The 22881-nt window shown below is 52.1% G+C and overlaps 6 protein-coding genes across 6 annotated transcripts; 3 read left to right on the forward strand and 3 right to left on the reverse strand.

Annotated features, from left to right (window-relative positions):
* Positions 1 to 1186: 1186 nt before the first annotated feature.
* On the forward strand, positions 1187 to 2911 carry DCS_04244 (uncharacterized protein; the record flags this gene model as incomplete). Its single annotated transcript, XM_040801556.1, has 1 exon — positions 1187 to 2911. One exon carries the CDS (start codon positions 1187 to 1189, stop codon positions 2909 to 2911), a length of 1725 nt encoding a protein of 574 aa, XP_040656589.1.
* A 130-nt stretch (positions 2912 to 3041) lies between these two features.
* DCS_04245 (uncharacterized protein) lies at positions 3042 to 4511 on the reverse strand (the record flags this gene model as incomplete). The annotated part of the gene is made up of 1 exon (XM_040801557.1): positions 3042 to 4511. One exon carries the CDS (start codon positions 4509 to 4511, stop codon positions 3042 to 3044), a length of 1470 nt encoding a protein of 489 aa, XP_040656590.1.
* A 3170-nt stretch (positions 4512 to 7681) lies between these two features.
* Positions 7682 to 9151, forward strand: DCS_04246 (uncharacterized protein; the record flags this gene model as incomplete). The annotated part of the gene is made up of 3 exons (XM_040801558.1): positions 7682 to 8732; positions 8810 to 9063; positions 9107 to 9151. 3 exons carry the CDS (start codon positions 7682 to 7684, stop codon positions 9149 to 9151), a joined length of 1350 nt encoding a protein of 449 aa, XP_040656591.1.
* Positions 9152 to 12051: 2900 nt separating this feature from the next.
* DCS_04247 (uncharacterized protein) lies at positions 12052 to 14994 on the forward strand (the record flags this gene model as incomplete). Its single annotated transcript, XM_040801559.1, has 7 exons — positions 12052 to 12787; positions 12839 to 12961; positions 13059 to 13172; positions 13238 to 14121; positions 14177 to 14692; positions 14756 to 14761; positions 14830 to 14994. The coding sequence occupies 7 exons, from the start codon at positions 12052 to 12054 to the stop codon at positions 14992 to 14994; spliced, it is 2544 nt and encodes an 847-aa protein (XP_040656592.1).
* A 621-nt stretch (positions 14995 to 15615) lies between these two features.
* Positions 15616 to 19848, reverse strand: DCS_04248 (cullin binding protein CanA; the record flags this gene model as incomplete). Its single annotated transcript, XM_040801560.1, has 4 exons — positions 15616 to 16050; positions 16107 to 16445; positions 16502 to 19538; positions 19586 to 19848. The coding sequence occupies 4 exons, from the start codon at positions 19846 to 19848 to the stop codon at positions 15616 to 15618; spliced, it is 4074 nt and encodes a 1357-aa protein (XP_040656593.1).
* A 979-nt stretch (positions 19849 to 20827) lies between these two features.
* DCS_04249 (uncharacterized protein) lies at positions 20828 to 22476 on the reverse strand (the record flags this gene model as incomplete). Its single annotated transcript, XM_040801561.1, has 3 exons — positions 20828 to 21705; positions 21761 to 22363; positions 22425 to 22476. 3 exons carry the CDS (start codon positions 22474 to 22476, stop codon positions 20828 to 20830), a joined length of 1533 nt encoding a protein of 510 aa, XP_040656594.1.
* Between the last annotated feature and the right edge of the window lie 405 nt (positions 22477 to 22881).

The following is a 22881-nucleotide window of genomic DNA, read 5'->3' on the forward strand; positions in this document are numbered from 1 at the left end:
GATATGGAATTTAACTATAACATTATAGTAGATGTTATGGATCTAGACAGCAATAAAACCCTACATATAGTAGATGCTGCAACTGCATTTCAGGCTGCAAGATTTCTACCCAATATGACTCCACAGACTACCTGGGAGAAGTTACGAGAATGCTGGATTGATACATACTTGGGGCCTCCTGATATACTAACTACAGATGCGGGTACCAATTTTACTGCATCTGCATTCCGGGCAGAAGCACGATTAATGGGAATCATATGCCACCAAGTACCGACAGAGGCACATTGGTCAGTTGGTAAAAATTGAACGGTACCACCGACCACTACGCCGGGCCTACCAAATTATAGGTAAAGAACTAGGAGAATTGGCTACAAAGGAGGCCGTATTACAAATGGCTGTAAAGGCTGTAAATGATACGGCAGGACCTAATGGGCTAGTACCAACACTCCTTGTTTTTGGTGCATTACCAAGACTGCATATGGATTCACCACCTTCAGCAGGAACGGTAAAACGCGCAAAGGCTTTAGATGATGCAATGCGGGAACTGCGGGCTATGTATGCTAAGACAAAGGTAAATAGTGCACTACGGGCTCGTAACGGTCCCGATACTACTGCAGTACTACCATTATTACTACCGATTGGTAGTAACGTTCTAGTATACCGTACGGCTAAAGGGACAGAACGAGCGGGATGGACAGGACCTTACAAAGTCATGGGTGTTGATAACGCTAATATTCGTGTGGATATCGGTACTAAGATATCGACCTTCCGGAATAGTTGCGTTAAACCGTATTACGAAGACTCTAGTACAGTAGAGGCAACCGATACACCAGTTGCCGCAACTACTACCCGCCGTAACGCAGATACACCAGTTACTACAACCACTACCCGCCGTGACCCAAATACACCAAGTACTGCAACTAGTACTATACACTGTGACCCAAATACACCAAGTACTGCAACTAGTACTATACACTATAACCCAAATACACCAAGTACTGCAACTAGTACTATACACTGTAACCCAAATACACCAAGTACTGCAACTAGTACTATACACTGTAACCCAAATACACCAAGTACTGCAACTAGTACTATAAACTGTAACCCAGATACACCAAGTACTGCAACTAGTACTATACACTGTAAGCCGGATACACCAAGCACACCAGTTACAGTACCTACTATGCGTCGTTACCCTCTACGGACTACGCGGCAGCAGATATCCTATGACGAGGATTTTGCACAGCTATTTGCTACTACACAGGTACTGGATATGCATAATACGTTCCTATCGCAGAAGGAACACAAGGATAGGGAATTATCCCTACAGTTACGTGCACAGGGCAAGATTACCACTGCCGGCGAACCGTTTGAATTATCTGATGCTACTGAAATTGATAGCCTGATTGGCCGTGGTATTATTATACCTATCCAATTCGACCCTACGGTACATAAGACCCGTATCTTTGGCCTGCGACTAGTACGGGAAATAAAGGATAAGGCTACTGATGTTCCGTTTGAGAAATCCCGACTAGTGGTACAGGGCCATAGTGACCACGATAAACGGTTTATTTTGACACAGTCTCCGACTATCCTCCGATGTAGCCAGCGCCTGATATTGGCTATTGCCCCAATGCTACAGCAACATTACGGATTCCACCTAGCATTACGGGACATTACGCAGGCATACACCCAATCGGCTACACCATTATACCGTGAAATCCTAGCGAGACCGCCTCGGGAAATTAAAAATAGGTACCCAGAGGGTACTATATTCCGCGTTATGCGACCATTATACGGGATCCCAGAGGCCGGAGCACATTGGTTCCTTACGTACCAGAACCACCATAGGGAACAGCTAGGGATGGATCAAAGCAGCTACGACCCATGCCTAATGGTATCACATCCCGATAATACAGCTATTGGTATTATAGGCATGCAGACTGATGATACAATACAACTGGGTAATAATGTATTTATGGAAAGAGAAGACCACAGTCTACAGAAACACAATATTACTGCAAAGCCGAAGACAATACTAACAGATGGATCCGTTAAGGATTTTAATGGTCTGCAGATTAGTATTGAAAACGGCACTATCAATACACGCCAGAAAGGTCAGGCAAATAACCTTCAACTAGTCGATGCAGATAATCCCGACCGCAACCAGCAATATATCCAACAACGGGCACGTGGAGCCTACCTAGCCTCAATTTGTCAACCAGAGGCAGCAACGGACTATTCGGTAGCAGCACAGGCACAATTACCTACCGATAGCGATATTATTGCACTTAACAAACGCATACAATGGCAATTAGACCATAAGGACCGTGGACTACGATTTCTACCATTAGCCATAACGGACCTGAAGATGTTTATATTTGCGGATGGATCATTTGCCAATAACCAAGACTTGACCTCCCAGATTGGCTATATTATTGTATTGGCCAACGAAATTGAACACACAGATGAGCAGTTCAAAATACAGGGTAACATTATACATTGGTCATCCACCAAGTGTAAACGAGTTACTAGAAGTGTACTTGCTTCCGAGATATACGGTACAGTATCGGCACTGGATATGGGCTATGTATTAACCCAAACAGTTAATACTATTGTTAGCCGACTACAGATACCAACTATCCCCCTTATTATGTGTACGGACTCGTATTCGCTATACGAATGCCTAGTTAAACTAGGATCAACAACCGAGAAGAGGTTAATGATTGACATTATGGCAATACGACAGAGCTACGAGCGACGGGAGATATCTGAAATCCGTTGGATTAACGGTAGCGATAACCCAGCCGACGCAATGACAAAGGTCCAGCCTAACAAGGTACTGGAACGGCTAGTATCTACGAATCAGGTAGATATACGTATCGAAGGTTGGGTCGATAGGGAGTAGAAGGAGCAGGTAGGATTTAAGCACTTTTTAAAGAGCTGCCTGTGTGTGTTGTATGTATATAGTGGCCAATAGTAGACTAGGATCACGTGATCGTGTGGGGCACGATCACAGAGAGGATAAAAGTGGCCGCTCAGGGGCAGCCTCTTTTCCCTCCTTTCGTACCAAATTGAATCCATTGAAAGAGATCTCTTGTTACCAGTTTCCCCCAGAACCGAACCAACACAAAGTATATAATTAGCATTGGGCAGGGGCTTACTGAATTTTTCTGTGCTTCATAATAAATAGCATTCGAAGCAAGGCCTAAAATACAGCCACCCAGATGCTGGATTAGAGCAGCTTTCTTATTATATCCAGGAAGGCGATGTTGTTCTGGGCTCTGATTCTTGGTCGCTTTCTTCGACTCATCTGGCTGCAGGTTCCCTTCGGGTTGTTTCTCCTTACCGGACTCCGAACCATCGGACTCCGGTAGCCGAATGAGCTCAGCTTTGCCATACTTGCAATTTCCATCCCTCGCGCACATACTCTTGCTTGTGCTAGCGCCGTTACGGTCTGAAGCTTTACCCTTGACGTCCTTATTATTGGCTTGTTGAGGTGTATTGGCGTTGAACTGTTTGATAACTTCCGAGAGAGGCAAACGGGATTTTGTGAATTTCTGTCTCGAGCGTCCGCCGCTCTCCTTTTTAAGCTGTTCGCTCTCGCCATCGGCCTCTTTTATGATCTTCTCCGCGAGAGCTGCGTTGCCTTCATGGGCAAATTCTGTAAGTCCATTACTAGCTCGTTGGCCGTCATACGCATGGTTGTAGTTCTTATTTAGTATAACCATTTTTTGACTATCCCCAAGCTGGTATGCACCGATTATGCGATCGGCTTCAATTCTTCCTCCTACCACCACAAACTCCTGTTGGGCGACAAATTCCCTAGCAGCGAAGCCATCTGGTCCAAGGATTTGGAAAAGGTTTAGATACTTTTTGTTAGCTTGTACAAGATAGATCCACTGCTTTGGTGTTTCCACTGGGGTGAGTGAGGCTGCTTTGGGAGGAGCGCCATCAAACCATACAGGATTTCCGGTAGTTTTCTCGGAGTGAGCTTGAACCTTTGCCCAGTCGTCGGCGCCAAAAAAGTTTCGGTGGCCACCAGGCATAACATCCTTTCCGAAACTCTCCGCAACGGCTGGAGATCGAGTTAATGACAAAAAGTTTGTATCTCCCACCTGTGCCGTATGCCGACCGGCATCGAAAGTATGAGGCATGACAGGCTCTCCATTCAAAGGGTTCGTCATGCCGTGCTCGAAAATTTCCCCCGGCGACCGGCCGTCAACACGAAATAGTAAACCGGGTTGCTCCCGACTCGTACCTGGGAAATGCATAGAGTTCTTCCGATTTTCCTGCATTTCCCGTAATATCTGTTCCATAGGATCATCTGGGTCGGAATCAAGCGATGAGGACAGGTGCGTGTCAGGACTTTTAGCACCCGCATCTATATTCTCCCCGACACGTCTTACCAGAGCAGCCTCCGGCGACGGCGGGGCAGCCGAGGAATTCCCTAGCCATTGAAGGAGTATGACCAGGGCCGGTAGTCCTGACGTGATGCCGAGTTGCATGTCAAAGTAGGTTCACGATATGAGCAAGTGAATCAAACGTTACAGTTACTCGCAAAGGTAAAAAAAAAATCGTGCAGGATAAGCTAATTTATCAACTGAAGCGGAAATGAATGCAATGTTATCATCCGGCAAGATGAAAGTTTATGTATATATATATATTTATACATACATACGTATGTGGAACGTCGGAACGTCAACCTAGAAGCATTTTAATACTTTTCGTTTGCAGGTAGGTACGATTCTTGTCAATATTCTCTCGGACTCGCCTTATTCGCGGCGTCTCATATATATACTACTCAGTCAGTCCTATTTAATTCAAATGTAGTCAGTATGATGCAAAAGGTTGCGTTTTTGACCTGTGCCACAAATCCACGGGCCTTGGTAAAGATTGGGTAGCTGAATGTAAGGATTTTCTAACTCTAATGGGTTTAGGACTAGAAATAGTAATAATACGTAGGGCACACAGGGGCTTCCTAGTGCCGCATCTGCTCAGATGCTATTAGTCCCACAGTATTATGACCATATAATGTCAAAGTAAGGAGTGCCCTAGCGCCCAGCCCTTCTACATTATTCGTGCTCTAGCATCCAGCTCGAGGAGCCGCCGTTTCCTTTAATGGGAAAAGGGGTGAGCTATCAGTCGTAAGGGGCTGCGCCCCCAATGATTTCTCGCGTGGCCCCAAGTCTCGCCGACAACACAACGCACTTTACAAACGAGCGTCACGCACGTACAGTTGGGGGGCAAAAAGTATTTGCCCCTCCTTAGGTACCACATTCTTGTCCAGTCTAACCTAACCTATTTTGTTAGTATTATAACAATAAAGATTTCGTCTACCACCCCTCTACTGCAATAATAATAGCCTCAACGCAACGGGGCATTGTATCAATCAGCTTCTAAAGCTCGAAGATAACGAATCTATCGACTCGTCCGTCGAGAGGTGACTCGCAAATCCGTAATCGCATTTGCTGCGATAATTCCTTGCCTCGAGGCATCGTTACGGCTGCTTTGAGGCATCGTTATTGCTACGTTTGATGCGCATGTAGCTATTTTGTTGCACCAAACCAGCCACGAAAAATGGGCGCCACTGTCAATGTGGACTTGGTAGGTGCTATATGCGACATATTTGATTGTTATAATACTAACAAAACTGATTAGGTTTCATTGGTCTAGAATGTGGTACCTAAGGGGGGCAAACACTGTTTGCCACGTACAGTAAGTAATACACAAGGCCGGGCATACGAGAGGGGATTGCCGGACTGTATCATAGCGTAGAGTTACAGTACATTGAATGTGAAACATATAACTGGCCCCTGTCCGATAGAGCCCGCCCCGCATTGTTAACAGTACGTCTTACCGTAGTTATTTTTGAAGGAATAACGGAACAAAAGAACAAGAGGGCCAAGGCCCGGCGCCCTTGCCGGGGAAGCAGCACTAAGGAACAATAGAGTGATCCACAGACGACCAATTCCTGGATATGCCCCGATGGAATACGTACAAGTGTACGGAGTACTCCGTAACAAAGGTGGCAATTGTACTCCGTAGAGCCAACATGTTTAATTCAAAGTGAGTCAACTGTGGCTGGGCAGCAATAGCGTTGTTTTTGGTGCAATTATATGTTCTATGTTGCAATGATTCCATCCACCAGCAATGATTCGAAAAGTACTCAAGCTGTGAACACTACATTTCCCCGCACCAACAATCCAAATCATGGAGTCGCCAACCAAGACCCAGTACCCATCCTTTGAGGTTGTCAAGGCAGCTGCTGGTGTTGCTGTTGACGTGCAACGAAGCTGGATAAAGTCGGCTATCCAACACTTGTGGCGATTCGTCGTAACCAAGGGCCACCACTACCAACATCGCCATCAAAGGGACCACGTAGATCTCTCGTCGTCGTACGAATACAGTAGCGCAGATGGCAGGCCAAAGGCAAGCAGCTGAACTATCTCTTGCTCATAAGATCGCCACAACCACCGACTTGTCCATGACCCAATGGTCTTTACAAAGTATCGTACTGCCAAATACAAAGATATCACGAGATAATTATCAGGAGGTTCAACGACAATATCCGACCCTCGTTTAGTTAGCGTTGCAGACCAGGACGTTAGCAATGCCCTAACTAAGTATCGTATTGAGCAACTTGCCGGGCGATCGCCTCGCCAGTCCCTGTACCATCAATTGGATAAGTCAGACTTCACTTATCGAGATACTCACGATACCTACGGCTGGCTACCTGGGCTATTCCTTGAACTGAACCTTGTTATGCCCTCAAGCTAGGCGCTAAACACCAGTTGTATCGGACAATATGGTTTCTGACAATGAAGATTGTACTGTTAATTGACCATACAATTCCAGAAGCTAAGCGAAGAGAAGTAAGAAGTCTTGACTATCACCAGGTGCCGAATATGACACTATTCCTTTCGATGAGTGGGATCAGATGCTATTATTACAGATAAACAAATAAATTAAAAAAAGGGCCGGGCAGATACATTAGGATGTAATAGTAGGTGGCCTGCGGGAGGATTGTGTAGATGCATGTAAGTATTGTAGCGTTGTTTTTGGTAGGGAGAATCAGGAAAACATCTGTGGCCCGATAGTTCGGGAATGCATATTAATACATGTCCACTAAAAACAGCGGTGTCGCCCTCTTTCCTGGTTGGCCATCATTGAACCTGTTTGGCACCTGTTGCCATAATAACAGCTAATATTGCAACTCGCGGAGGCACAGTTGGACGATCTACAGCGCGTACAGCAGTTCCTCCAGCATCTCGTAGTATTCTTAGGACCAAAAGCAATGACTCGAAGTGTTTTCGGTAAACATGATGGTGGGAAAAATGAAGAGAAGAGCCTCGTCGAGCACTGTGACGGGGTTGTGCCGGATTTGATTGAACGACAGACCTCGGCGCACAAGGACGTACTTGGAACGCCTACAGACCTGGGACGGAATGCGTATCATCTTGCACCAGGCCGAATGCATGCGGCCAGCCATTCGATGGCGCGACTCTCCTTGGCCGGCGATATCATCCATCGTAGACCCTGTCCCCCCACCTTGATATGCGCCTCGTCCCACCGTAGAGCCAACAGGTTCCTTTATCCATTCATCCCCACCTGAACACTCCATCGACTCCGTCAGGAGGCAACCGGTTCGTCCGTCGTCGTCGACAGTACGGTTGACATGAACCGCCTTGTTCAAGCAGGCCAAGCAAGGACGGCATGTTCATCTGCGCCCATGTGGGGCAGGTCTCAATCTACAGTGCTGGCTTCGAGTATTGGTCGTTCGCGTGTAAGCATGGCCCGTGGCTCGCGGCAAGTCAACACGGAGAAGTACGGAGCAAGTCGTCGACGGAGCACGAGATGGACATGCCGAGAGTGTGCTATGACCAGACATCATGCCACCCCTCCGATTCCCCCCCTTGGTACCGCAACCACGACGTTCCACGGACGCATCCTCGACCCAAGCATGGCTCTGAACGTGGCTCTGAGCATGGCTCTGAACATGGTTTCCATTCGCTTGGTGGCCGCAGCCTTGTTGGTCGCCACGCCGACCATCGTCAACGGCCAGGTCGACCTGGGATCCTTGTCGTCCTTTGGTCTACTCGCTGCCATCGGTCTCACCAGCCTCGGCACGTCCATCGTCGACGGAAATATTGGAACATTCCCTGGTTTTTACATGACCGGATTTCCTCCGGGCATCGTCAATAACGGAGCCATCTATGGCCCTGATGCCATCACCCAGAAGGCACACAATGATCTTTCGGCGGCCATGTCCCAGGCGATCGCGCTCACGGCAACCGCCGTCTCCTTGAGCCTGGAATTGGGCGGTTTGGTCTTCAGCCCAGGCGTGATTGACATGCCAGAAGATGGAAGTGCTTCCCTCAGTTCCACCGTTTACCTCTTTACCAACGACATGAGTGCCATGTGGATCTTTCGAATCCCCGGAAGCTTCAGCATCGCGCCAACTGGTGCAGTCGAACTGATCAACGGCGGCGTCTCCTGCAACGTCATTTGGCTGGTGGGCAACGAAGTCTTCGCCGAAGGACCTTCAACTTTGAAGGGAAACTTCTTGGTTGGCCGCGATATCATTCTGGGAAATGGCACCACCAGCATGGGCGGTCTATACTCGTCCGACGGCCAAGTTGCGCTGGACAACGGCACCGTCGATCGCTGTGTTTTCCCGCCTCGTTCGGAAACGACGGCGACGGCCATGATGAGCACAGTCATGACAGGTTCGGACGCAAGCACGACGACGACGACGGATCCCCCCCTACCACGCCGACGGACACGACGAGTCCCACGGCTACAGATACCACGGCTGCGGAAACGGCAAGCACCATGGCTACCGACATCACAGCTACGGATACCACGGCCACGACGGCCACGACGCTGGCCACAAGTCTCACCCATTCCGGCTCGGCAACCGCCAGCACGACCACTCCCACATCGACGGCGGGTGGTACCGGGAGATCACGCACCGCGGCAACCGGAATCACCTCGACGGCGAACGTTGCAGGGAGATCACGCTCTACTACGGCCACAACGGCTACCCCTACGACGCACGTGAGCACGGAGACGCCTGCTGCGGCTGCTAACCTCGCAACAGCCAGGGGCGGCCGAGGCAACATTACGACTACCATCACGGCAATAACCTTAGCCGTGACGTGCCCTGTGGCCCCGACGGTCATAACATTGTGTGGCCAAGAATTTCATACCAAATCCCCCGGCGTCAGGGTTTTGGTCGCCGCCTCGACAATCACTCTACAAAAGTCGGCAGCCTGCAAAGATTGCGTAGGGGACCGGCTACCCGGAAAGAATAGGCCCACCGCAACGCCATGCCTGACGTACAACTCCCATGGCGCGTCGGAGTCGAATATAAAAGCGGCAGGCTCCAAGGTGGCGGCATTGATTTACGACGGGAGGCCGCATGCGTCAGAACGCGTGGCATCTCAAAGCCCTGACGAAGTGACAGCCGCTGCTTCGGACACCGCAACGCCCAGCACATGCCTTGTTCCAGTCGTCACCATATTACTACTGTTGTTCAATCTGTGTTGAAAGAAAGTGGACCAAGTACTTGATATACCCTGAACATGGCATGCGTAGCATTTGTTTCCCGGTCACATGGTAGTATCCGTTCTCCGCGTATGAAGCCTTTGCGTGTATATGTAATGTACAGATTCAGAGATGAAATCAAGCCTTTCACCTCTATGAAGGCATGATGACGGAGAAAAATCGGCATATAGACAAACGGCACAGCGGCGTAGGAGATGGGCATCACTTTTTTGTCCAGAACATATGGTGACGTGCTGAGGCCTCGAATGCTGAAATCAACGGCCGAATATTGGTTTGAAAGAATCATGCAACTGGTTCAACAAAATACAATGGTGCGGGCGCATGTAGTGATGTCATTTATACGATGATGGTCGAACGATCAACCCCTTGAGGCCCATCCAACAAGGACAAGGTGGCGTCAAGTCATTGTTGGAGCTCACCCAGATAGGACCCTTGTCATAGTCAGCCGAATGTGACTGAGCTGTATCCGTAGTTTGCTGGAACCAACCGTCTTATGAGAACATACCCCTGTTTTCTAGCATAACTTGCACTACGGCCCCCGGCATGGTATTCCTATTCCGGGGGGCTTGCAATTCACACGTCCAACACAAACTCCCTGCATTGTCAATCTAGTGCAATAGAATGCGTGCCCATCAGTATCAACAATGCAGATACATTCATGCCATGGTACTACCACAACACCATTACCACATGATGGAAATATGTCACTTCCATTACTAAATAGTGGTATCCGAAATGGCCCTTCCAATCTCCTTTTGCCCGCGTAGCTCGTACATCTGAGCCATGTCGCTTCTTTCTTTCAGAGACCGATACTATGTCTTACCGCCTCTTCTTGCTAACCCTACACGAGCCTGGTGCGAGAATAGCACTACTACGCGACGCTCATCGGAATGATTAATGCGAGCAGGGAGCATCGCTGCCGCAAACGGATGCTTGGTCAGCGACGACGAGTCCCCTCGATCCGGAGACTATCGCGGGAGCAAGGCCCCATCGTATGGATGCCGTCATCGCCGCTGAAGCTCATCGTACTGACGTATGCCGCTCCCGCGTGAAGATGATGCAGAGCACGAATTCGGTTTTGATCTCGAAATATTTAGGCAAATATGGGGAGAGCCAAACGAAGGCACCCACCCCCCCTACGCCCGACGGCGAGGCCTACGTACTCGTGCCCGCACGATGCCGGTCATAGTAGTCCCCGAATGCCCGCCCACTGGCCCATGGCATGGTGCGGCAGGGCACGGAGTTGCATTCGTCCTAGTTCTGCATTGAATAGTGCACTCACTAAACCACCTCGACGGACGCATTAGTTGCGTACTTGCACACGACTTGGCTCGCCATCGCCAGTACAAGATGGGGGGAAGTGAAGCGATCCATATTGCCGACGGATGCGGCTGCATATTGTAGTTGGAGTCTAGTTTATAAATGTAGAATGCATGCTTGATAATATAATATACGAACCGTCCCGGCCGTCGCAGGAATCGGCGGCGCATCGTCGACCGCGTGTTATTATTAGTGTCGAGCCGGCTCCGTACGAAGCAGATTCACCAGAGCCTGGTCGGTACTTGCTTGGGTTGGGCAAAGCCCGGCACCAATGTTCAAGGTTTCACATCAAGCACCCACACAGGTGGTGATGAATGGTCCCTACGACATGTAAGAGTATTGGCCAGATGTTCTGGGCCCATGTTCGCTCCAAGAATGATTAATAGTTGCTTGTCGTTTATGCCAACCGATCATGACTCGCACACGATTTAGCTTTGTCGTTGCCCATCATAAATTCCGGCACGGAGAGTCAGGGAGCGGAGGAACTTATAATGACAGATACACAATCCTATTTTAGTAGACATCATGGCATTGCACTCGACGCGAAAGGGAAATGCCACACAAATTAGCCCGGTTAGGCCATATGGCACACTGCTCGCAAGGTCAAGTTCGCATAACCGATGGGGAATGACATGCCTTCAACTTTTCCCTTAGGTCATCGTGCGATGAAAAGGTCGCTGCCGGTTAAAATATCGTTGTCATCGCCTGACGCTTGCTGCATGACCCTACGGCTGTTGTCCCATCGATTCGCTCAGTGGTAGACCTTGATTGCCTTCATGATGCGACCTTCGTCCGTTCGGCTCGTTCCCGCTGCCTTGCTCGTCGTGCACTGGCTTGCCTTGAGCGCTGCAACTCCCACCTCGTTGACGTACAAGCCCGAGGATGGTTCGAGCGCCCAGGAGTTGGCCGAGAAATCGGTTCTGGGTAGGGCACAGCCAAGTATGCTCCTCCAGCGGGTTCCATCCTCTCCTCTCCTCTTCCCTCGCTCACCATGCTTGCGGTAGTTTGGAATCACGCCCTCTTTGCAGCTGACGGACAGACGGCAATGCAAAGGGATGGATTGTACAAGCGAGGCGGTACGGAGGAGCCGCATACGACGTCGGCGGATCCGTTGAAAGGTGCGCTGCCGCTCCCGAATAAAGCTTCCTTTCCAGATTCATGCCCCTACGGTTGTGCACTTCTGACGACCCCATTGGCATTTTCGAAAAGTCGAATCGACAATACGCCAAGTTGGTCAAGCTTGTGCAGGACAATATACGCAAGCATGGTATCGAAGCGGCGCAGAAGTCAAGCAACTGGGCTCAAAATCGAGAAAAGTTGATCTCGTACATCGTCGACGGCATACACGATCTGTCTATATTCAACTTCGGACTGGCGCAGAAGAATGCCCTGCAGTACGCTCAGCTTGCAGAAAACATCCAGCGGGACATACTCGCCAAAGTAAAGGCTGCTAGGGGTACGTCGCAGATGAGCGGCCAACAGCGAAAGCAAATCATCAGGGATATACGAGATTATATGGAACATCTGGAGATCGTATCCGATCCCATGCCGGATGTTGCCTTCGATAAACATGACGCTTTGACCGACAGGTTCTGGGACCAAGATCTTCCCGCACTCGAGAGCTATGTCAAGGATAAGTCGGATGAGGGCGCCCGGAACTTCGCAAAGTTGGCCAACAAGATGGCAAATGACCTCTTGGACGTGGGTATTACGGCTGAACAAGTAGTGCACAACGAAAACCAGGACCTCTTGAAGTTGGCCAACGACGTCGCCGACAAGGCAACCGGACAAGGCTCCCACGCGCCAGGGGCGACGGACGCCATCGACCGAACGGACGGGAATTGGGCGAGGAAATTTGCCAACTTCATCCTCGACACGTTGCAAGCATTCAAGAGTACGCGTCCTCCGATGCGAGACCGTGACGTTGGCTAACAGGCGCTCGCAGAACATCCAAACTTGCCGCTCGGTTTGCCCATTGCCCACCTGAAACTGTCGCCGCCGTTTGGTTTGCCGATTTCTCATTTGAAACCCACCATGGCCGGAATTCAGGGGGACGCGGGGGCAAAAGGTAACCGTCCGCCTCCGACGTGATGTCATGAGCGAGCGTTCGCGGGCTGCCGGGCAATCGCAACGCCGTCAGAACCGTCTTGGCTAACGGGTCGCAGAGCAAGCGTCGCACCACCAAGTTGCGGACAGCAGCATGGCGGCGGCAATAAAGCCGGATTTGGTCCATGATATAGCACACTCCATCCTCAAGGCTTCCCCCTATCTCGCGCTAAGTATGTCATCGACGTGCTCGAAGCCTGCGTTTGGACAGCCGCTGATCCTCACTCGGAACGATTAGAGAATGCCGACCGCAGGGCTAACTTTGCTGGATTCTTCTTCTTCGAGGCCGTCGTAAGGTTTCTTCCGGAGAGCAGCTTGCCACGGAAACTTTTCCGCTCCAACGCTCCCTTTTGGCCCGAAAAAGGCAGCACTGTCGCATTCCTCAAGCAACGCGATATTCGAAACGTCATCTTCGTCAACGAAGCTATGCCCGTCACCCAAACTCTGTCCGAGAGCGTAACTTCCTACGACCTAGAGCGGCTTAATATCGACTACGAGAATAGTCTCAGCGCCTGGTTCGAAAAGTCTCTCCCCAAGGAAGGCATCACGGTGCAGCATATATCCGTCGCCGACGATCATGTTCCGCTGCGAGATGCCATTCGAATCGCTGCTTCCAATTTCTACCACGGCGGGTCCACTCTAGTGATGGGAATCGAACAGCAGGATATCGATTTCGTCACGGAATCCATCGAGACCGTGACAAAGCATCTCGGGGGAAAAGCAGAAAGAATCAAGACGTCCGTCTTTGGAACACACGGGGAGTATACGCAAGCCATGACGGAATTTCTGCAGTTCTTGCAGACGACAGAGTCAAAAGCCACATGGAAGGAAATCGGCGCAGATGGCCTTTGCAAAAGGACGGCGGTCGGATGTAAAACACACCCGTCTACCAAAGAAGTGACGAAGGACTCGAAAGATGTACCTACCAAATATCAAGAACCAGATGTCTCCAAAGAGGAAGCAGCCAAAGGGCAGACGCAAGGCGAAGCGAAAGGGTCAAAGTATAAAGCGATGAAATACAAACCTGGAAGCGTGAGCAGCCAGGTTGTTGTTGAGCACTTTGGTAATTGCGTCCTCGGCATTGCCGCCACAACGATTTACCATGACGCGCATGAAAATTTGGTAAGCTCCTCCTGCTGCACTGCCGTAAATTGGTTGAATATTCATTTCTCTCTAGCCCGCATCACGAAACGAGAAGCTCCAACGGCGAAACTTTTTCGTCGACGTCTGGCATGGTATGTCCAAGGGCAACCTCCTAGAAGTCCCAGCCTTGGTCGGTTCAGCGACTTTGAAGATAATACACAAGGAAAATGGAGCTGCCCTCGCAAAGTCCGCCGGCGACCTCGTCCAAGCAGTATGGGACATTCCCCAGTCGATCGTCGGTGCCGCCAACGACGTCGCAAATGCGAACTATTTGGATGCTTTTGCGAAGTCTTGCTTCGACCTGGTAACAAGTATAAAGGAACTTCCTGGGCTAGCTGACAAGATTACATCGGCCGAGTGGGATAATTTTGATGCATTTACGAACAGTCTTATCGACCTTGGAGTGGCCATCAGCGAGATCCCTGGCGCGTTCGACAAGGCTTTGGACGACCTGAAACAAGCGCCGACGGATATTGGACACGCATTTCAGACGCTACCTGCAACGCTATCCAAGGCTGCCGGGGAATTTTTGCACCAGTATAATGAAAATGTACGTTGACTCTCCATCTACCCATTATGCGTCAGAATGTTTGCTAATATAACGGAAACCTAGATACCAGTACGTTCGTGCCATTACTTGTCGAAGCGCGTCCGATGATCGGTTATATGCTAACACGTCTCCGATAGCCCGGTACAGATGGGAGAAAGATTGTGGACTCCTTATTCGCTAGCATTCCCGTTGATAGGCTTGGTCTACGTCTTCCTGGACAAAGGATTGGAGACACTGTGGAAAACGCTTGCCCCCTGCTGCTGAACGCCTATCTCCAGTATGTTGATACTGGAAAGGTGTAGCAAAGCCAGACGAATTTTACCGAGCTGTAGTTTGCATGAAACAACCGTTGTATGAAAATACAGCCCTATTTTCTATCACGACTTCAACTATGGCCCCCGGCATGGTATTTTCATTGAAGACGGCTTGCGATGCACACGCCCAGCACAAACTCTCTGCATTGTTAATATATTGCAATGTAAACAAATACATTCAATTCAGGATACTACAACAACACCATCAAACCATATGGTAGAAATATGCCATTCTCATTGCTAAATAGAGATATCCGATACCCTCCTATGCCAGTGTAGTCATGCTAGCCACCATAGATGACATCTCGCCTGCGTATACACATACTAAGACTAATGCACAATAGCACTGTTCGTTACATCTTGGATGGAGGCATGAGCCTCGTAGCCGTAAAACGCGAGGTGCTGCATTCTTTAATATACGGGCACCCCTCGTCTCTGCGGGCATCGCACCATAAAGCTGAGCCGTGACGGAGAGACCCGGCCGGCTAGTTCATGCGATGAGCTCAGATCGAGTAGGTGCACGAACGAACCTGTCCAGCGCACAAACGCACAACCTGCGGCCCGACTCAACTCTGTTCGGCGCATGCAGTCAGCTCTTTCGTCGCCCAATCAAACCATCCTCGTTTGGAGCTCCTTCGTCTCCTCTCGCAGTCCCTTCAGCTGCTTTTCGTAGTCCTTGTTGACCCATTCCCAGTACGACGTCCACGTCCCGGCAACACCAGTCACGGCCTTCATCTTGTCGCCCAGCAGTACCGTCACGCGCAGCACACTCTTGTTGGCCTCTTCCTGCTTCTCGACGTCCTGCTTGACTGCGTTCTCCTTCAACTTGACCGACAGGACGCTGCGGTACGACTCGGCGATCGAGTCCAGTCGGCGCGCCGTCTCGTCGGGGTCGATGGCGATGAGCTTGGTGACCATGAGATTGCAAAGCTGCCTGATGTCGTTGTCGTCCTTCAACCCATCCACAACTCGATCGTAAAAGTCAATGTTGTTCATGCGGGTGTAGGAAGTCTCCATGAGGGCGTAAAGCGTCTCATACGCACTCTGTTCAACGTCAGCACGGCGCACCTCCACCGCACCCAGGGCAAGAGCCGGCGCACCTTTCGGACCTCGAGCCCGTCGTCCACCATGTGTTTGAATGGACCCATCATTACTTCCTTGATCAGTTCTGGTTTGACCACCGATTCGCTCAGGACAAACGGCACGAGCTCGCCGAGATGAGGCAGGATCAGATCCGGCTTGTTGTGCGCTGCCGAGTTCAGCGTAGACATGGCGAGCCGGCGAATCTCCATGTCGGCGTCCTGCAGCATCACCAACAGCATGCTGATGAGCGTGTTCTTCAGCATGCCGTCGAACGCATCGTCGCTCTCGGGAAGCGTGTATCGCACCGCCTGGACGGCCATGCCGCGGATCCCGGCCGACCCATCCTTCAGAAGAGTCTACCCCAAGGTCAGCAGCAAAGTCCTCGCCTTCGTGAGCTCTCGGCTCGGCTCACCTCGAGTTTGGGCATGAACATGGTCGGATCCAGAATCACCAACCGTCCAGCGCACTCAGCACACACCACCTGGTTGTCGGCGTTCTCGGAAGCGACGAGGAGCTGGTCCCAAATGGCGACAGCATAGTCGCCCAATTCCGTCGAATGGACCGAGATGGACTGCAGGATCTCCTTGATCGACTGGATGAGCAAATACTGCGTGTTCCCTCCCGCTTGCATCTTCTTCAAGATCACGGGCAGGAACTGCGTCACGTTGCCGGACCCAGCTCGGCCGAGGGCAATCGCCGCCGTCAGGGAAACCTTGTCCGGCTCCGAGTGAAATTGCTCGAGGAACAGGTCCGGCTTGAGCGGCGACTTGGGTCCCAGTCGCATGCCGGCCTCTCCCAGAACGGCGAGCGCAAGACTCACGCGTGCTTCGTCTCCCGATCCAGCGCTCGTCTTGAGTTCCGAAACAAAGCTATCGAGCGGGACACCGGTCGAGTCGCCACCCGTGACCAACAGAGTACCGATTACCTTGCCGACGACGGAAGGATCCCCAGACACACTAACATCCGTGAGAAGGCCGTTCATCAGCTTTTTGGTGGCGGTGCCGCTCTGGCCGACGTTGCTTATCAGCTCCAAGAGCTGGTCGAGCACTATGCTCGCAAAGTGCGACCGCAGCAGCTGACAGATGGCCGCCGTCATATCGTCATCAAACTCCATGTCAGGGTACGTCTGCACCATGTCGGCGAGGATCAAGAGAGCGGGTCCGAGCAGGTGCGTGTCGCTGTCGAGAATGGCGGGCAGCAAAGCGGATACAATCACTCGAATCGTCGCTGTTTCGAGCTGGCCTCTCGCTGCGGCGCACAGAACGAGGTGCTTGAGGGCCGTGACGCTGGAGCCGCGCAGCGCTCGGTTGGCCTTGCGGAGCTGATCACAGAGCTCCGAGGCCACGCCCTGCACCCAGCCCTTGTCTAGCTGGCCCGGCACCGTGGCGAACAAGGCCACGTTATCGATGGCGCGCACGGCTGCGAGCCGAGTCGTTTCATTCTTGAGCCGGTCCTGCACGACGCCGAGGGCAAGTTTGCGCTTGTCGGGCGAAAGCAACGCGGTGCCCTCGGTCGAGAAGGTCCGGGACACGAGAACGCCGAGGGCGTGGATGGAACGCTGGCGAACCTCTGCGTCAGCATCGATTGCCGAGCCTCGGTCCAACACGACGTCGAAGAGCTGGTCGAGCTCCGCCTTGTACTTGACGCCCGCGTTTCGGGACCGCGGAGGCGTTATCGTCTTCACGAGCTCTTCGGCGGTACGGATCGCGTCGCTCGAAACTTTATAGAACGGGTCGTGCACGGCGGCCGTGACTGCGCTGACAATCTTGGAAAGGTAGGGCTGAAGGTGAGTAGAGGAATGGGTCTTGCAGATGTCGCTGATGAGCCTCAGCGCCGCTATGCGTACAGTGCTCGGTGTCGCCGGCGCAGAACCTCGAGCGGAACCGAGCGAGGGTGAGGCGGAGGTGGAGGTGGATGGCTTGATCTCTGCCGTCACGAGGCCGATGATGTCGGCAAAGTAGTCGGAAAGACCGCCGCGTTGGACCGAAACCAGGTCGTCAAACAGATTGATGATGGACTGTCTCGTGGGGACCGATTTGGCCTTGAGCTTCTTTGCAGCGGCCTTGACAATGCTCGGGATGAGGCGCAAGAGGTCGGCTCGCGGGCCGGCGGCAGGTACCTTCTCCAGAACCGGAGACATGAGACCGGGAGCAGTCATGAATCTCGACACGCTGGCACCGCCACCGCTGCTCTGGCGTCTCCTCTTACGGATGAGCGGCATCTGTCCGACGGACTCGGGCTCCCACTCATCCAGGGAGAGGTCGGTTAGGTGAAGGCCCTCGCCGGTTTTGCGGATGAGGAGCGAGAGTGCCGAGATGACCTCAAGCCTGACGTTCTCTTCCCTCTCGTCTATTCGTTTTATCAGAGCCGGCGCCGCTTGGCTATAGAGTACTCCATTTTCCAACAAGTCGCCGCTGCCGCGTGTCGAGATGAGGGTGTACAGAGTCTTGACGGCACATCGGCGGACCTTCCAGCTGGCATCATCGTCATCATCGGCGAATCCATCATCCTCGTCGAAATCGTCCTCTTCATTTTCGTCCTCGGCCGCGCCCTCGTCGTCGACGTCCATGTCTTCGTCGTCGTCGACGGCGTAGTTGGGGTCATATTTCATATACAAAAGTGAGCAGGCGATGATCTCGTCCGTGAACTGTCGCATTTCTTGGGGACACGATGCCAGGAAGGCCTCGAGGGTGACCAGAGCGGCCTCGCGAACCTCGTTAAAATCCCGGGCCAGGTCTTCGCCATCGTTGAGAATTTTCATGTGCTGTTCCAGCTCATCCTTCGACACGGCCTGCAACACAAACGGGGCCGTCTTGGACAAGTGCGGTCCGAATCTTGACGGGACAGATCGGGCGACGCTGCCGAGGATGGCAATGTACAACCGACGAGTGACGGGGTTCGTGGCGTCTCTCGAGAGCCCCGACGTCAGGCGTGCTATCACCTCGTCGAGCTGTTCGTCCGTGGCATAAACGACAAGCATGGAGATGGCCGTGACGGCCTGCTTCTTGACCACAGAGGTTCCTTGGACGCTCTCGAGCAACTGCATGACCACCTGCAGAATCGCCTCGACCTCGACGAGCTGCAGCAGGGGGCCGAAGCAGCGGACCATTTCTATCAGCATATCGACGGCATCTCCGTTTATGCTGTTCTCGTTCCTCAGCATGCCTGTGGATTTGGCCGGAATCTCGAGGCTGTGTTCGGCGTCGAGGGTGAAGGGCGCCGGACCGATGAGTCGTGGGATGAGGACTCGCTGGATGCCCTGGTAGGCCTCCTTGACTTCGGCGGTGATCGGCAGGCCAGGGACGGGCCGGGGCATGGCGGTGATTATGGATCGTAGTGCCAGAGGAGTCACCGTGTTGTCGACCGAGTTCTGCAGCTTCATCAACGATAGCTTGTCGATCATCGTCGGCAGGACGGAAACCGGGACCTTGGCCACAAGCGGCCCCAGGCTTCCGGGAGGTCAGCTTTGCCAATGATTGAGCACAGCTCAACTCACCATTTGATGGCCAGATTCTGGACCTCACTGTTCTGATCGTCAAGTGTCTTGATGATGCTATCCATGGCCTTGGCAGCAAGATTGAAATCGTGGCGGAGGAAGTCGGACTTGGGACTGTTGAATAGCTGCAGCAAGTCGTTCAACGACATGAAGCGAAAGTCTGGATCCGCATCGCTCAGCTTGCGGATGTGGGCGATGACGGCCTGAGACGCCGTAGCGGCCGAGTTCTGCGAAGCCTGGGGGTGGGAGGCGTGGGAAGCCATGCTGGGTGAGGGAGAGTCGTGCGGCGGGACAGGGACGGTTTGATCGAAGCAATCGCTTCCTATTCACGCTCCCGCGACGCAGGGGAACAGCACCAGCCGTAGCGCCGCTTCTCAGCCTCGGTATGTTCAGAAGGTATATGCCGTGAAGGTAGCATAAAGGCTGGGCAAACGAGGTCGTCGATGGGAGCGAGGATGGTCTTGGAGACGAGCTGGGTGTGGGGTGTGTTGAATGATGCAAGTGTAGGATGCTCGGCGAGCATTTGAGCGGGGGTAGGCAGGCCGCTAGGCACTACGGCGTAAGTACTTGTAGTGGGTGGCAGGCAATTCCACAGTTACTTGCTACATTAGTACTAAAGTAGTTGCAAATGCAGTGCCTCCAGTTAGGCACATACGTACTTTGAATTATTATTATAAGTACAGCATGTACTTGAGTAAGGTCGTTGATAGTAATACGCCATATTAATATATGCTAACTGGTTTAGTGTAGGTATTAATGCTTACTACCTGGTAGCAGTATTACCTGCTGGCACTCGTTCGTGTTCGCTCTGAACTTGCGTTGCCAATGCTGGCATGTTCATCCATGGTGTTGGCTTTCAAGATATGTATACACACGAAAGTGATGAGCAACTACAGATACAATTTGATTCATCTTGAAATATCCTGGCAAGTATAGGCTTCAAAAATAAAAAAGCCACGAGTGTGACTTGCACGTATCCGCACTTTAGATGACGTAGGCGCACGATTATTAAATTATTCGCCATAACCATCCGAGCTTGGTCTGATTGTTCGTACATTTCGAATCCACAGCTTCGTCCCGGACTATTCGGTGAGCTGATGACTAGCTCTCGCGACGACAGCCTGTAGGGTATCATCAGACAGTGTGCCCTTGTCAGGGCACGATTTCATCCACTAGGGGGTGATGTTCCTATTTCCGTGGCGATGGAAGGACTTGTTGGCTCGGCCGTCGAATTTCACATCCTCACGTCGCCCGTTCAAGTTCTGACGCTCTGTGCTTCCAGTACCCCTCGCGCACAGGATCCCACTTCTCCCATAGTCTTTGGAGACATAGCTTCGCTTTTGTCGTCTCTTTCTTTTCGCTGTAGACTTCCGAAAGCAAGTCCAGTGCGTGCGAACTCTGGACCTTTTCGTCCTCCTCGCCAAGGCCAGAGACAAACTGGTCTGCAAAATCGCTCACAGTCGTCGCACTGCGACCCCCCTTGGCTAGCACGCCGCGGAGATAGTTCCAGCCAGACTGGTTCTGCGGTGCGCTCGTGATCTTCTCCTTGGCGTAGGATACCTCGCGGTCGATGATGGAGTCGGGCACCTTGGGGTCGTGAGCGGTCGAAGGCAAGCCCTTGGTCGATACCTTTGGGTCGGAGAAGACGACGAAGAAGCGATGTGCCCACGCAGAGTTGTTGCGAACGTCGTCCTCGATCATGTTTTGTGTGCATCCGAGCTCATTCGGGGTCCAGAGCCCAAGCTTCTCCACCAAGTACTGGCGATAGGACCACACGTGATAGTTTTTGGTATCCTCGACGAGCATCGTTGAGATGAAATCGCCCTCCGACTTGCCCAGCTTCTTGACGACCTCTGCGTCGGACGCGATGCGTGGGTAGTGGTAGTCCATCAGCAGTTGGCGATGGTGCCAGATTTGATAGTTTTTCAGATTTTCTAGAGCGACCTCGTTGAGCCACTGGATCTCGTCAACAACCGGCAGCTGAAGAGTCTTGACGATTTGGAATCGGTACAGCCAGACGGTGTAGTGGGCCGGGTTCATGGCGATGACAAGCTCGGTCAGCCGCAGACAGCGAGGGGAACATTCTTCGGCGGCCATGACGGCTCGGAGGTAGGACACGGCTGGCACGGCGTCAGCGGACAGAAACACCGTCAGGTCAAACGGCTAGCTTGCTACCTTCGGCGTAGTCATCGGGATAGGCGATCCTGGCCAAGGCATCCTCCGCCTCATTGGAAGGAATCGGGATCACATCATCCCACTCTGGATCGCTAGTGAGCGGCCCAACAATATCGCCGTAGAGCTCCCTCTTCAAAGCTGCCATCTCTTTTCTCCGCTTTTTCTCGGCCTCGAGCTCTTCCTCGGCGATCTCGGTACCGTTTCGTCGTGCAATGTCCCTCCTGGCGAGGAAGCTGCGATGGTGAATATCCAAGGCAGTCAAGCTAGCCTGCTTGAGAGTGTGCTGCTGAAAGTCTTCCGGTTTGTACGTTCCAAAGTCGCGGCCGTTCCTGTCCTTGCCCCAGCTGTAGTCTTTGCGAAGGCGCCGGGTAGGGAATGCTTCCTTGGTGACTTGCTTCCAGAACTCGCGCTCCGCTTTGCTCGACAGCGGTATCTGATGCTCGGTGACGGGTATGATGAGGCGCGAATGGGCATAAGTTTTCTTCTCCGTCGGCGTGAGGCCCGGCAGGCCAACGTCTTGGAACCTTTGTTCGACGGGGTTGGTTTGGTAGAATCGCAGACGGGATCGTTCCTCGACCGTCTCGGGTACTGGTTCGGCAGCTGCTGTATATCGCGGAATACCCGTCAGTTCAAAAAAGGCGACGTCAATGCAGAATCGACGAACCTTGGGTTGCGGGTTTGCAAGCTTTAGCAGCCGCTTTTTGCTTCGGCGGCATATTGGATGTTGGCCGCGCTGGGGGTGTGGTGGCGGTCCAGAGAATCGGATTGAAGCTATTGTTCTTTCCAGCCCCGCCATTTCTGGCGTGACATAGTATGGAAGCACAGCCGCGTCAGCCACTAGGCAACACTTCCACAAACGAGAATGCCAACTTCATGCATGGATTACAATAATTTCGCACAAAAATCCCCCCGATATCACGGATGACCTCAGTACTGGCACCAGGAACTGTCATCCGAGGGAGAGAACCATTTGCTTCAGGTCGAGTGCTGTTTGAGTTTACGCGTATTTTCCGTGTAGAGTGTTTCGGCACTCTAATGTCCCTCCCAGCCGTTTCGAGCACTGTTGCAGTCATGACCGAATAAATCAAAGATCGCGTACTCCGTACATGGTCAAGAAATTC

Source organism: Drechmeria coniospora, chromosome 02 (assembly GCF_001625195.1).
Source record: "Drechmeria coniospora strain ARSEF 6962 chromosome 02, whole genome shotgun sequence".
Lineage (NCBI taxonomy): Eukaryota > Fungi > Ascomycota > Sordariomycetes > Hypocreales > Ophiocordycipitaceae > Drechmeria > Drechmeria coniospora.